The sequence below is a fragment of the Mytilus galloprovincialis genome, chromosome 11 (assembly GCF_965363235.1).
Source record: "Mytilus galloprovincialis chromosome 11, xbMytGall1.hap1.1, whole genome shotgun sequence".
In the NCBI taxonomy this organism is placed as follows: Eukaryota; Metazoa; Mollusca; class Bivalvia; order Mytilida; family Mytilidae; genus Mytilus; species Mytilus galloprovincialis.
In genome coordinates, this window is record NC_134848.1 from 82559897 (window position 1) to 82573129 (window position 13233).

The 13233-nt window shown below is 38.5% G+C and overlaps 1 protein-coding gene across 5 annotated transcripts in view; it reads left to right on the forward strand.

Moving 5' to 3' along the window:
* The first annotated feature begins 8098 nt into the window (after positions 1 to 8098).
* The window catches only part of LOC143052901 (paired amphipathic helix protein Sin3a-like), a 33660-nt gene continuing 28525 nt past the window's right edge, over positions 8099 to 13233 (forward strand). For all 5 annotated transcript variants that reach the window (XM_076226056.1, XM_076226058.1, XM_076226059.1 and 2 more), the window contains exons 1-4: positions 8099 to 8248; positions 11247 to 11308; positions 12125 to 12240; positions 12552 to 12675. In XM_076226056.1, coding sequence (XP_076082171.1) covers positions 11285 to 11308; positions 12125 to 12240; positions 12552 to 12675 — 264 coding nt within the window. In that variant the 5' untranslated portion in view covers positions 8099 to 8248; positions 11247 to 11284. The remainder of the gene's footprint in view (positions 8249 to 11246; positions 11309 to 12124; positions 12241 to 12551; positions 12676 to 13233) is intronic.

Below are 13233 nucleotides of genomic sequence, written 5' to 3' on the forward strand. Positions count from 1 at the left end.
ACAATGGTGTATCCAGGGTTGGTGACATGTTTTCCTGTTTGACTTGGAGTCACAATGGTGTATCTAGGGTTTGTGACAAGTCTTTCTGTTTGGCTTGGAGTCACAATGGTGTATCCAGTGTTGGTGACATGTCTTCCTGTTTGACTTGGAGTCACAATGGTGTATCTAGGGTTTGTGACGTGATTTCCTGTTTAACTTGCAGTCACAATGGTGTCTCCACGGTTGGTGACATGTCAACCTGTTTGACTTGGAGTTACAATGGTGTATCTAGGGTAGGTGGCATATCTTCCTGTTAGGCTTGGAGTCAAAATGGTGTGTCCAGGGTTGGTGACATGTCTTTCTGTTTGACTTGGAGTCACAATGGTGTATCCAAGGTTGGTGACATGTCTTCCTGTCTGGTTTGGAGTTACAATGGTTTATCCAGAGTTGGTGACATGTTTTTCTGTTTGACTTGGAGTCAGAATAGTGTATCCAGGGTTGGTGATATGTCTTCCTGTTTGGCTTGGAGTCAGATTGGTGTATCCAGGGTTGGTGACATGTCTTTCTATTTGACTTGGAGTCACAATGGTGTATCTAGGGTTGGTGACATGTCTACCTGTTTGACTTGGAGTCAAAATGGTGTATCTAGGGTTTGTTACGTGTCTTCCTGTTTAACTTGGAGTCACAATGGTGTATCCAGGGTTGGTGACATGTCTACCTGTTTGACTTGGAGTTACAATGGTGTATCTAGGGTAGGTGGCATGTTTTCCTGTTAGGCTTGGACTCAAAATGGTGTATCTAGGGTTGGTGACATGTCTTTGTGTCTGGTTTGGAGTTACAATGGTTTATCCAGAGTTGGTGACATGTCTTTCTATTTGACTTGGAGTCACAATGGTGTATCCAGGGTTGGTGTCATGTCTTCCTGTTTGGCTTGGAGTCAGATTGGTGTATCCAGGCTTGGTGACATGTCTTCTTGTTTGGCTTGGGGTCAGATTGGTGTATCCAGGGTTGGTGACATGTCTTTCTGTTTGACTTGGAGTCACAATGGTGTATCCAAGGTTGGTGTCATGTCTTCCTGTTTGGCTTGGAGTCAGATTGGTGTATCCAGGGTTGGTGACATGTCTTTCTGTTTGATTTGGAGTCACAATGGTGTATCATGGGTTGGTGACATGTCTTTGTTTGACTTGGAGTCAAAATGGTGTATCTAGGGTTTGTGATGTGTCTTTCTGTTTAATTTGGAGACACAATGGTGTATCCAGGATTGGTGACATGTCTACCTGTTTGACTTGGAGTTACAATGGTGTATCTAGCGTAGGTGGCATGATTTCCTGTTAGGCTTGGATTCAAAATGGTGTATCTAGGGTTGGTGACATGTCTATCTGTTTGACTTGAAGTCACAATGGTGTATCCAAGGTTGGTGCCATGTCTTCCTGTCTGGTTTGGAGTAACAATGGTATATCCAGAGTTGGTGACATGTTTTCCTGTTTGACTTGGAGTCAGAATGGTGTATCCAGGGTTGATGACATGTCTTTCTGTTTGACTTGGAGTCACAATGGTGTATCCAAGGTTGGTGTCATGTCTTCCTGTTTGACTTGGAGTAACAATGGTATATCCAGAGTTGATGACATGTTTTCCTGTTTGACTTGGAGTCAGAATGGTGTATCCAGGGTTGATGACATGTCTTTCTGTTTAGCTTGGAGTCACAATGGTGTATCCAGGGTTGGTGACATGTCTTCCTGTTTGGTTTAAAGTCACAATGGTGTATCCAGGGTTGGTGACATGTCTTCCTGTTTGGCTTAGAGTCACAAGTGTATCCAGGGTTGGTAACATGTCTCCCTGTTTGGCTTGGAGACACAATGGTGTATCCAGGGTTGGTGACATGTCTTCCTGTTTGACTTTGAGTTACAATGGTGTATCCAGGATAGGTGATATGTCTTCCTGTTTGGCTTAGAGTCACAATGGTGTATCCAGGGTTGGTGACATGTCTTCCTGTTTGACTTGGAGTCAGAATGGTGTATCCAGGGTTGGTGACATGTTTTACTGTTTGGTTTGGAGTCATAATGATGTATCAAGGGTTGGTGACATGTTTCCTGTTTGGCTTGAAGTCACAATGGTGTATCCAAGGTTGGTGTCATGTCTTCCTGTTTGGCTTGGAGTCAGATTGGTGTATCCAGGGTTGGTGACATGTCTTTCTGTTTGATTTGGAGTCACAATGGTGTATCATGGGTTGGTGGCATGTCTTTGTTGACTTGGAGTCAAAATGGTGTATCTAGGGTTTGTGACGTGTCTTTCTGTTTAACTTGGAGTCACAATGGTGTATCCAGGGTTGGTGACATGTCTACCTGTTTGACTTGGAGTTACAATGGTGTATCTAGCGTAGGTGGCATGTTTTCCTGTTAGGCTTGGACTCAAAATGGTGTATCTAGGGTTGGTGACATGTCTATCTGTTTGACTTGAAGGCACAATGGTGTATCCAAGGTTGGTGCCATGTCTTCCTGTCTGGTTTGGAGTAACAATGGTATATCCAGAGTTGGTGACATGTTTTCCTGTTTGACTTGGAGTCAGAATGGTGTATCCAGGGTTGATGACATGTCTTTCTGTTTGACTTGGAGTCACAATGGTGTATCCAAGGTTGGTGTCATGTCTTCCTGTTTGGCTTGGAGTCAGATTGGTGTATCCAGGGTTGGTGACATGTCTTTCTGTTTGGTTTGGAGTCACAATGGTGTATCTAGGGTTGGTGACATGTCTTTCTGTTTGACTTGGAGTCACAATGGTGTATCCAAGGTTGGTGTCATGTCTTCCTGCTTGGCTTGCAGTCAGATTGGTGTATCCAAGGTTGGTGACATGTCTTTCTGTTTGATTTTGAGTCATAATGGTGTATCTAGGGTTAGTAACATGTCTTACTGTTTGATTTGGAGTCAGAATGGTGTTCCCAAGGTTGGCGACATGTCTTTCTGTTTGACTTGGAGTCACAATGGTGTATCTAGGGTTGGTGACATGTCTTCCTGTTTGGCCTAGAGTCACAATGGTGAATCCAGGGTTGGTGACATGTTTTCCTGTTTGGCTTGGAGTCACAATGGTGTATCCAAGGATGGTGACATGCCTTCCTGTTTCCTTGGAGTCACAATGGTGTATCCTGGGTTGGTAACATGTCTTCCTGTTTGACATGGAGTCACAATGGTGTATCAAGGGTTGGTGACATGTTTACCTGTTTTGCTTGGAGTTACAATGATGTATCCATGATTGGTGACATATTTTCCTGTTTGGTTTCGAATCATAATGGTGAATCCAGGGTTGGTGACATGTTTTCCTGTTTGGCTTGGAGTCACAATGGTGTATCCAAGGATGGTGACATGCCTTCTTGTTTCCTTGGAGTCACAATGGTGTATCCTGGGTTGGTAACATGTCTTCCTGTTTGACATGGAGTCACAATGGTGTATCCAGGGTTGGTGACATGTTTACCTGTTTTGCTTGGAGTTACAATGATGTATCCATGATTGGTGACATATTTTCCTGTTTGGTTTGGAATCATAATGGTGCATCCAGGGTTGGTGACATGTCTTCCTGTTTGGTTTGGAGTCACAATGGTGTATCCAGGGTTGTTGGCATGTCTTCCTGTCTGACTTGGAGTCACAATGGTGTATCCTGTGTTGGTGACATGTCTTCCTGTTTGGCTTGGAGTCACAATGGTGTATCCAGGGTTGGTGACATGTCTTCCTGTTTGGCTTAAAGTCACAAGGGTGTATCCAGGGTTGGTGACATGTCTTCCTGTTTGGCTTAGAGTCACAATGGTGTATCCAGGGGTGGTAACATGTCTTCCTGTTTGGCTTAAAGTCACAATGGTGTATCCAGGGTTGGTAACATGTCTTACTGTTTGGCTTAGAGTCACAATTATGTATCCAGGGTTGGTGACATGTCTTCTTGTTTGGCTTGGAGTCACAATAGTGTATGCAGGGTTGGTGACATGTCTTCCTGTTTGACTTGGAGTCACAATGGTGTATCTAGGGTTGGTGACATGTCTACCTGTTTGACTTGGAGTCACAATGGTGTATCTAGGGTTTGTGACGTGTCTTCCTGTTTAACTTGGAGTCACAATGGTGTATCCAGGGTTGGTGACATGTCTACCTGTTTGCCTTGGAGTTACAATGGTGTATCTAGGGTAGGTGGCATGTCTTCCTGTTAGGCTTGGAGTCGAAATGGTGTATCTAGGGTTGGTGACATGTCTTTCTGTTTGACTTGGAGTCACAATGGTGTATCCAAGGTTGGTGCCATGTCTTCCTGTCTGGTTTGGAGTTACAATGGTTAATCCAGAGTTGATGACAAGTTTTCCTGTTTGACTTGGAGTCAGAATGGTGTATCCAGGGTTGGTGATATGTCTTCCTGTTTGGCTTGGGGTCAGATTGGTGTATCCAGGGTTGGTGACATGTCTTTCTGTTTGACTTGGAGTCATAATGGTGTATCCAAGGTTGGTGCCATGTCTTCCTGTTTGGCTTGGAGTCAGATTGGTGTATCCAGGGTTGGTGACATGTCTTTCTTTTTGATTTGGAGTCACAATGGTGTATCTAGGGTTGGTGACATGTCTTTCTGTTTGACTTGGAGTCACAATGGTGTATCCAAGGTTGGTGTCATGTCTTCCTGCTTGGCTTGGAGTCAGATTGGTGTATCCAGGGTTGGTGACATGTCTTTCTGTTTGATTTGGAGTCACAATGGTGTATCTAGGGTTGGTGACATGTCTTTCTGTTTGACTTGGAGTCAGAATGGTGTTCCCAAGGTTGGGGACATGTCTTTCTGTTTGACTTGGAGTCACAATGGTGTATCTAGGGTTGGTGACATGTCTTCCTGTTTGGCCTAGAGTCACAATGGTGAATCCAGGGTTGGTGACATGTTTTCCTGTTTGGCTTCGAGTCACAATGGTGTATCCAAGGATGGTGACATGCCTTCCTGTTTCCTTGGAGTCAGAATGGTGTATCCTGGGTTGGTGACATGTCTTCCTGTTTGACATGGAGTCACAATTGTGTATCCAGGGTTGGTGACATGTTTACCTGTTTGGCTTGGAGTTACAATGATGTATCCATGATTGGTGACATGTTTTCCTGTTTGGCTTGGAGTCATAATGGTGTATCCAGGGTTGGTGACATGTCTTCCTGTTTGGTTTGGAGTCACAATGGTGTGTCCAGGGTTGTTGGCATGTCTTCCTGTCTGACTTGGAGTCACAATGGTGTATCCAGTGTTGGTGACATGTCATCCTGTTTAGCTTGGAGTCACAATGGTGTATCCAGGGTTGGTGACATGTCTTCCTGTTTGGCTTAAAGTCACAATGGTGTATCCAGGGTTGGTGACATGTCTTCCTGTTTGGCTTAGAGTCACAAGTGTATCCAGGGTTGGTAACATGTCTCCCTGTTTGGCTTAGAGTCACAATGATGTATCCAGGGTTGGTGACATGTCTTCTTGTTTGGCTTGGAGACACAATGGTGTATCCAGGGTTGGTGACATGTCTTCCTGTTTGACTTTGAGTTACAATGGTGTATCCAGGGTAGGTGATATGTCTTCCTGTTTGGCTTAGAGTCACAATGGTGTATCCAGGGTTGGTGACATGTCTTCCTGTTTGACTTGGAGTCAGAATGGTGTATCCAGGGTTGGTGACATGTTTTACTGTTTGGCTTGGAGTCATAATGATGTATCAAGGATTGGTGACATGTTTCCTGTTTGGCTTGAAGTCACAATGGTGTATCCAGGGTTGGTTACATGTCTTCCTGTTTAGCTTGAATTCAGAATGGTGTATCCAAGGATGGTGACATACCTTCCTGTTTGCTTGGAGTCAGAATGGTGTATTAAGGGTTAATGACATGTCTCTTTGTTTTTGGCTTGGAGTCACAATGGTGAATCCAGGGTTGGTGACATGTCTTCCTGTTTTGCTTGGAGTCACAATGGTGTGTCAAAGGTTGTAGACATGTCTTCCTGATTGACTGGGAGTAAGAATGGTGTATCCAAGGTTGGTGACATGTCTTCCTGTTTGGCTTGGAGTGAGAATGGTGTATCCAGGGTTAGTGACATGTCTTCCTGTTTAAATTTGCTTGAAGTCAGAATGGTGTATCCAGGGTTGGTGACATGCAAATTAAATTTAAACAAACTTGATAAAAGTGTGTTCTGAAACAACTAGACCAAATATAACCAACTTTGTTACAATCTTTATTGAGGTATCTAATTTTAAAGATTATTTCCGATGACCTCGCTCGCTAACCAGTATATTGCTGAAGAACATATGTAGTAAAATGCTCGTTTTCTCTATAATCCTGAAAATCCTTATAGAAATAGAGGATCTGACAGTAAAACACGCTTTAAATGATTATACCGACTGTCTTGCATGCAACTTTAAATAGGAGATTTTGCCCAATTAAACATAAATTTCAAATAATAGAATTGTCTATCAATGCTTGAAAACTATTTTACATTGGTAAATAGATATAAACTTTTAAAAGCAAAATGATCAGCAAGCAAGATTTACAAATAAGTCTTATGATCAAGATCGTAAGTCGACTTGTATTGTCCATTAATGACAGTTTTCCGTTTTATAATTATAAATTTTTTTGTAGCATTTTCGGCGATTTTATCTTGGAAACTATTAAATATAGATGGATAGAAACTTTGAATCTCAAAAATATGATCAAGACAAGATCTACCAAAGCATAAGCAGTGGCGGATCCAGAAATTTTCATAAGTGGGGGCCCACTGACTGACCTAAGAGGGGGCCCGCTCAAGTCACGCTTCAGTGATTCCCTATATAAGCAACCAAATTTTTTCCCAAAAAGGGGGGGCCCGGGCCCCCTGCCCCCCCCCCTAAATCCGCCTCTGATAAGAATAAGAATAAGAATAAGAATATTTTATTTCCAATTAAAGGGCCCTATAAAGAGCTTTCATGACATTACATACAAGTATGTAAGATTAGACATAAATTAGAGACATATAATATAAGAAAACAACATTGTTTAATACTATTAAAAATGCTATAAAAGGCCAGGACAGAACCAGATAATACAATTTACATCTTTAAAATATACCATTTAATATACCACTCAAAATATGTATATTTATATCATAAATCTTAAGTTAATCTATCTTACTTTTCACTTCTTATATACCTTAATATATCAATATTAAGGTATATATAGGGGGTGGCATGAGACAATTTAGTGTCTGTGATTCTAATTCTTGGTTTAATATTGCTTTGAAAAGGTTGGATTCAGAATATTTCTTTTTGGAAAAAAAATAAACATAATTTTTTATAAATATATAAAAGTGGTCGTTCCCATGTAGAGTCTTATTGTCTTAGACAATAAGTTACGCCTAAAGCCCTTTCCTAAATCATGCATAGTCAAATAATTTTAAATCAATTCATGGGGAAACCCAGTAACCTTGATTATCTAATTTTAACACAGCACTTTGATTGGCTTCTATTTTTGCATAATTTTATGTTTGGAATTCCAAATTTCGGGCAGTTTGCCAATTCATAAAATATAAGACGAATGAAAATAATGTTTAGCATCCTGAATTTTTATGGGGAGTTTAGTCAAATTGTATTTTTAACAATAATCCACGTCTAGTTTCTGTGAAGTTGTAAACTAAAGCGAAAGAGGTGTCTGGTGATAGTACTCCAGTACACGTTTCTTGTGTATGTTGTTAAAAATGGACTCGTCTATGGATGAAAAGAAACCTTTTTAAATTATTCTTGTCCAAATGTCTGAGGATTTACTATGAGTATTCGTCTAATGCTCTTTTTAATCAAAGAAGAATACATAAATTTTTATAACAATTGATAAAAAAATAAATTTTCAAAACGTTCTCTCCGCGAAGAATAAATGTATCTAGGTCATGACTCACACAGGTGTTGTTTTTTTTTTTTTTTGTGTATACATTCGGAACACAATTCCCAATATATTATCATTTAAACAGGCGCGCGTCTTTTGGTCGTTTTACTTTATAATGAAATAGAAGCATATAGTTTACAAATGTAAATGAACCTTTTATTTCAATCACTAATTTTGTATACGTTAACTCTTTTTAGATGTCAAGGGCATGTATCGATAAAAATACTACCGAGACACGCACCTTTACAGTTGTGTTAGGACGAGTCCACTAAAATTACACACAGGGGAAGGCAGGCAGTTGTTTATACGGCCGACAAGTACGTCGGTGATACACAGCTGTGGAAAATGTTAATTTGTTAATGATTTAGGAAATTCCGATTTATGTGTTATATACGTTAGGAAAGGTAAGCTTTCATTGCAATACAAAACACTATTGGTCAACTATAACAAATATAGGATTTTGAAATTTGGGTGGAAACATAAAACTAATGTTTGAAAACCAATGTCGGCCATGATGAAACAGTGTGTGCTAAAAATATCCGCGGGAAAGGCGTTGCTTGTTCTGCATTTATCCTTCAACGTAATTACTATATTACATAGCACATAACGTTACATTTGTAAAAATAAAACAAAACAAAAACGGATTTTTTTTACATAAATTTTTGCCCCTCTCCCCCTTTCTGTGGTTGAAATTTTAGTGACGGTCAATAACAAATTGAGCTAGTGTTTAAACACCAAAATACGTTATCGTTTTAATATTATCTTAAGGTTTCCACGTAATGTTTTATAAGCAGTTCTTCATCTTTTTCTGTAAGCATGTGCTTTTATTCAGGTTACTGTTTGATGTTGATTGGTCCCTTTGCTTTTGTTACTTTGTTTACGTAGTCTTATGAGGGTGGGTCAAAGGGGTCCTGATCCCAAAATCCCTGGCTGAAAAAACATGAACTTCGTAGGTCCTGAATTTTTAAGAAATTTAAATCCTGACATCTCGAATTTAAATAAATCTAAATCCGGACATCCCGAATTTAAAGATATTTAGATTCCGAAATTGGAAAAATGAAATTCCCAGATCCCAAAAGGATCAATCTCGAGTTTAAAAACACCCCTTTATCTTGAAAAAGATCCTACCCTTCTCTCTTATGACCAGCTATACATTGCTGTATGAGTTAAAAATACATATATCTTGTAAAAACAAGAAGATGTGGTATGAATGCTAATGAGACAACTCTCCAAAATGTTGTTAATGAGTCAAATATCCAACCAACACATGTTCTTTGATTTACTCTTGAATATCTTCTAAGTTGTTATGCAAAGATTAAGGAATAATATTGATTGCAAGATTTGAAATTGGCTATTTTTCATTCATCAAAGCTTTTGAACAATTTCATAAATTGTAAAACAAAGAATTTGACTTATAAAAAGATTTTTTAAGAACTATTCATTATGTAATTCAAACGATTTTAAACTAAATTAATTTTGACCTTTTTGTCTTATCAATTTACGAATTTCTGTCCATTTTATTTTCTGACATCAGTTTGTTCAGCACAACATGAACAATTTGTCAATCTTTATCGTAATCAACACATGTTTTTTACAGCTTAAACAACAAATGTAAATAAATCTGGGTGACACATATTGGTCTGTCACATCCCATGGTATTCATATTTAGAATGAAATAATTTACACTATAAAATACAGGTCAAGTTAGTTTTGAATATTTTCAACATGTTTCATTCAAGAGTTATGTCCCTTACTGTAAAAGTTTCTATTTCCTTGGTTTTCAGATGATAACAATATTACTGTGTGACCAAAAGTTTAGGCAATTATAACACAATGTCAATCAATCATAAACAACGTGTCAAGTTTATGATATTGATATTTCTGTTCCAGAGTTATTCACCTTAATTACCTTTAAACTTTGATATATATTTTTTTGTTCCATGTGATAAAAAATCTTTTAAGATTTTTAAAAATATAATGCTACAAACAAAATGTATATGAAACATAAAATATAGGTGACATTGGATTTTAATTTAGGAACTTAAATTTCAAATTTATTTATTTATACAAGCAATGTGATCATAGAATCACTGAATTCTAGTTTTCTAATTAATCCCACATTAGAGTACAAAAAAATCCATTTCAATTGGCTAATTAGTGTAAAAAAAAAATTTCACACAAACCAAGTGAATTTTTCTTTGGAAATAAATTAAGTTCCAGGCACAGGTTAACCGATTTTAATGTAAATTGGGATTGCTTTTGGAAAATATGTGATTTTCCTGATTTTGTAAATGAAATTGAAAGAAATTTGCCAAACTGCCTTATAATTTTTATTTGACAGGAAGCATAACCAAAATTTGTATTACAAAAACATATAAGTGTTAATATAATAATGAACATTGTATACAAAAGAAACATTAATAAAAGACATAAAAGAGGGGCGATAGACACCAGAGGGACATTCAAACTCGACATAAAAGAGGGGCGATAGACACCAGAGGGACATTCAAACTCGACATAAAAGAGGGGCGATAGACACCAGAGGGACATTCAAACTCGACATAAAAGAGGGGCGATAGACACCAGAGGGACATTCAAACTCGACATAAAAGAGGGGCGATAGACACCAGAGGGACATTCAAACTCGACGTAAAAGAGGGGCGATAGACACCAGAGGGACATTCAAACTCGACGTAAAAGAGGGGCGATAGACACCAGAGGGAACATTCAAACTCGACATAAAAGAGGGGCGATAGACACCAGAGGGACATTCAAACTCGACATAAAAGAGGGGCGATAGACACCAGAGGTACATTCAAACTCGACATAAAAGAGGGGCGATAGACACCAGAGGGACATTCAAACTCGACATAAAAGAGGGGCGATAGACACCAGAGGGACATTCAAACTCGACATAAAAGAGGGGCGATAGACACCAGAGGGACATTCAAACTCGACGTAAAAGAGGGGCGATAGACACCAGAGGGACATTCAAACTCGACATAAAAGAGGGGCGATAGACACCAGAGGGACATTCAAACTCGACATAAAAGAGGGGCGATAGACACCAGAGGTACATTCAAACTCGACATAAAAGAGGGGCGATAGACACCAGAGGGACATTCAAACTCGACATAAAAGAGGGGCGATAGACACCAGAGGGACATTCAAACTCGACATAAAAGAGGGGCGATAGACACCAGAGGGACATTCAAACTCGACATAAAAGAGGGGCAATAGACACCAGAGGGACATTCAAACTCTTAGATTGAAATAAACACCTTGGCTAAAAACAAAAAGGAGACAAATAGACAAATAATGGTACACAAAACACAACATACATGTAGATAAAGACTGAGCAACACAAACCATTGTATACAAAACAAATGTCGCCTTTTTCAGGTATACATCCTATCCTAACTGCACAGTGTGTACAAATAATGCAGCGAAGAGTTGACGAGCAGGTAAGTGATACTATGAATATTGGATATTTATAATTATGACTATTTCACTAAATTCCCCGATCTTACTGACTGATAATTTCCTTTCTCAGCACAGTAGAGTGATATAAAAAATTATCGCTAGAAACTAAAGGTACACATGCCTTCGTTAATGAAAGTAACAACGTCAACACGAGAAAAATAGCGATAAACATATAATCATTGGTCATAATGTAATGGTCATATGCCTAGGCTCTGCTGTAGAAATACCTTTGTATTGACCTTATTTTAAATGTCAATTTTCTAATAATGTTAATTTTCCCTGGTCCCATATGCTACCTTTTATTGACAGGTTTGACTGTACATAGATTTTACATGACATGCTGGTTTACAGTTGGAACTTTTTACCACAAACCCTCTAGCCCCAAAAAGTAAAGACATTTCATGATGAAGATTTTATATTTGTTAAGGACAGACTGATTTAGTCCAAATGTGTAATGAGAAGGTTATCATTAGATATAACATGTATAAGAAGATGTGGTATGAGTGACTGCCAATGAGTCAACTCTCCATCCAAGTCACAATTTGTAAAAGTAAACCATTATAGCGGTCAAAGTACGGTCTTCAACACCGAACCTTAACTGGCACCAAAAACAGCAAGCTATAAAGGGCCCCAAAAATGACTAGTGTAAAACCATTCAAATGGGAAAACAACTGATTTTACAACATAACAGTGGCTGCAATACAATGTTACTTGATCCCAATGTTTAAATAGTAATATACACATGTAAACTCTTCCTGTAGTTCATATAGTTTAAACTAATAACCTTTATCTTACAGCAACAGAGACGAGTGTCAGCAGGAGAACCACCACAATATCCCAGAGTTATTGCCCCTTCTGCACAGAGATTTGAAGGGGGAGATAACCTCATGTCTTTTCCACTACAGAATTTCCCGTAAGTAAAGTTTAAAGATATTAGAAACTGAGATGATATTTAACAATGTGATATATATATTATTCAGGACAATTCAATGTTTTCTGGGGAGACAACTCTTGACAAGCTTTACTTCGGTCTTAGGTGGAAATTATGTACTATTTGATACTGATACATTATTGTCAACTCCATTTTGATACTGCTACTTGTTTATAAGAGATAATGGAGTAATTTTGTTAATAATGTTTCTGCATTTTTCAACCATTTATGATCATAGTTCTTCATAGGCTCGGCCAGTTATTTTCTAAACTTTTGTTTATTTTCCTTTAAAGATTGAACCAAGGGGGTGGAATGCACCCTGGTCAGGCACCCAATGCCCACCATGGAGTTCAACAACCAGCACACCAACAAACTCCTAATCAGTCAGCCATACCACAGGTCGTTCAGCCTCCTCAGGTAAGTCCTTTATTCACAGGTGAAAGTCAGTTACCTGTTTTCAACCAAGGTTTTATTTTTAGAGATAATAAAAAAAAAGTTACTCAACCTAGCTTTGTTAACTGGGATAAGGGAGATAACATCATTTGGTCAATTAAGAAAGGGAGATAATTTACCAAACTTAGTTTAGGAAAAGGGAGACAATTTACCTAGCTTTGTTAACTGGGATAAGGGAGATAACATAATTTGGTCAATTAAGAAAGGGAGATAATTTACCAAACTTAGTTCAAAGGAAAAGTGAGACAATTTACATAGCTTTGTTAACTGGGATAAGGGAGATAACATAATTTGGTCAATTAAGAAAGGGAGATAATTTACCAAACTTAGTTCAAAGGAAAAGGGAGACTACTTACCTATCTTTGTAAATTAGGATAAGGAAGATTGTATAATATGGTGTATCAAGAAAGGGAGATCATTTACCTAACTTAGTTTAGGAAAAGTGAGACAATTCACCTATCTTTGTTAATTAGGATAAGGAAGATTGCATTATATGGTGTATTAGGGAAAGGGAGACCATTT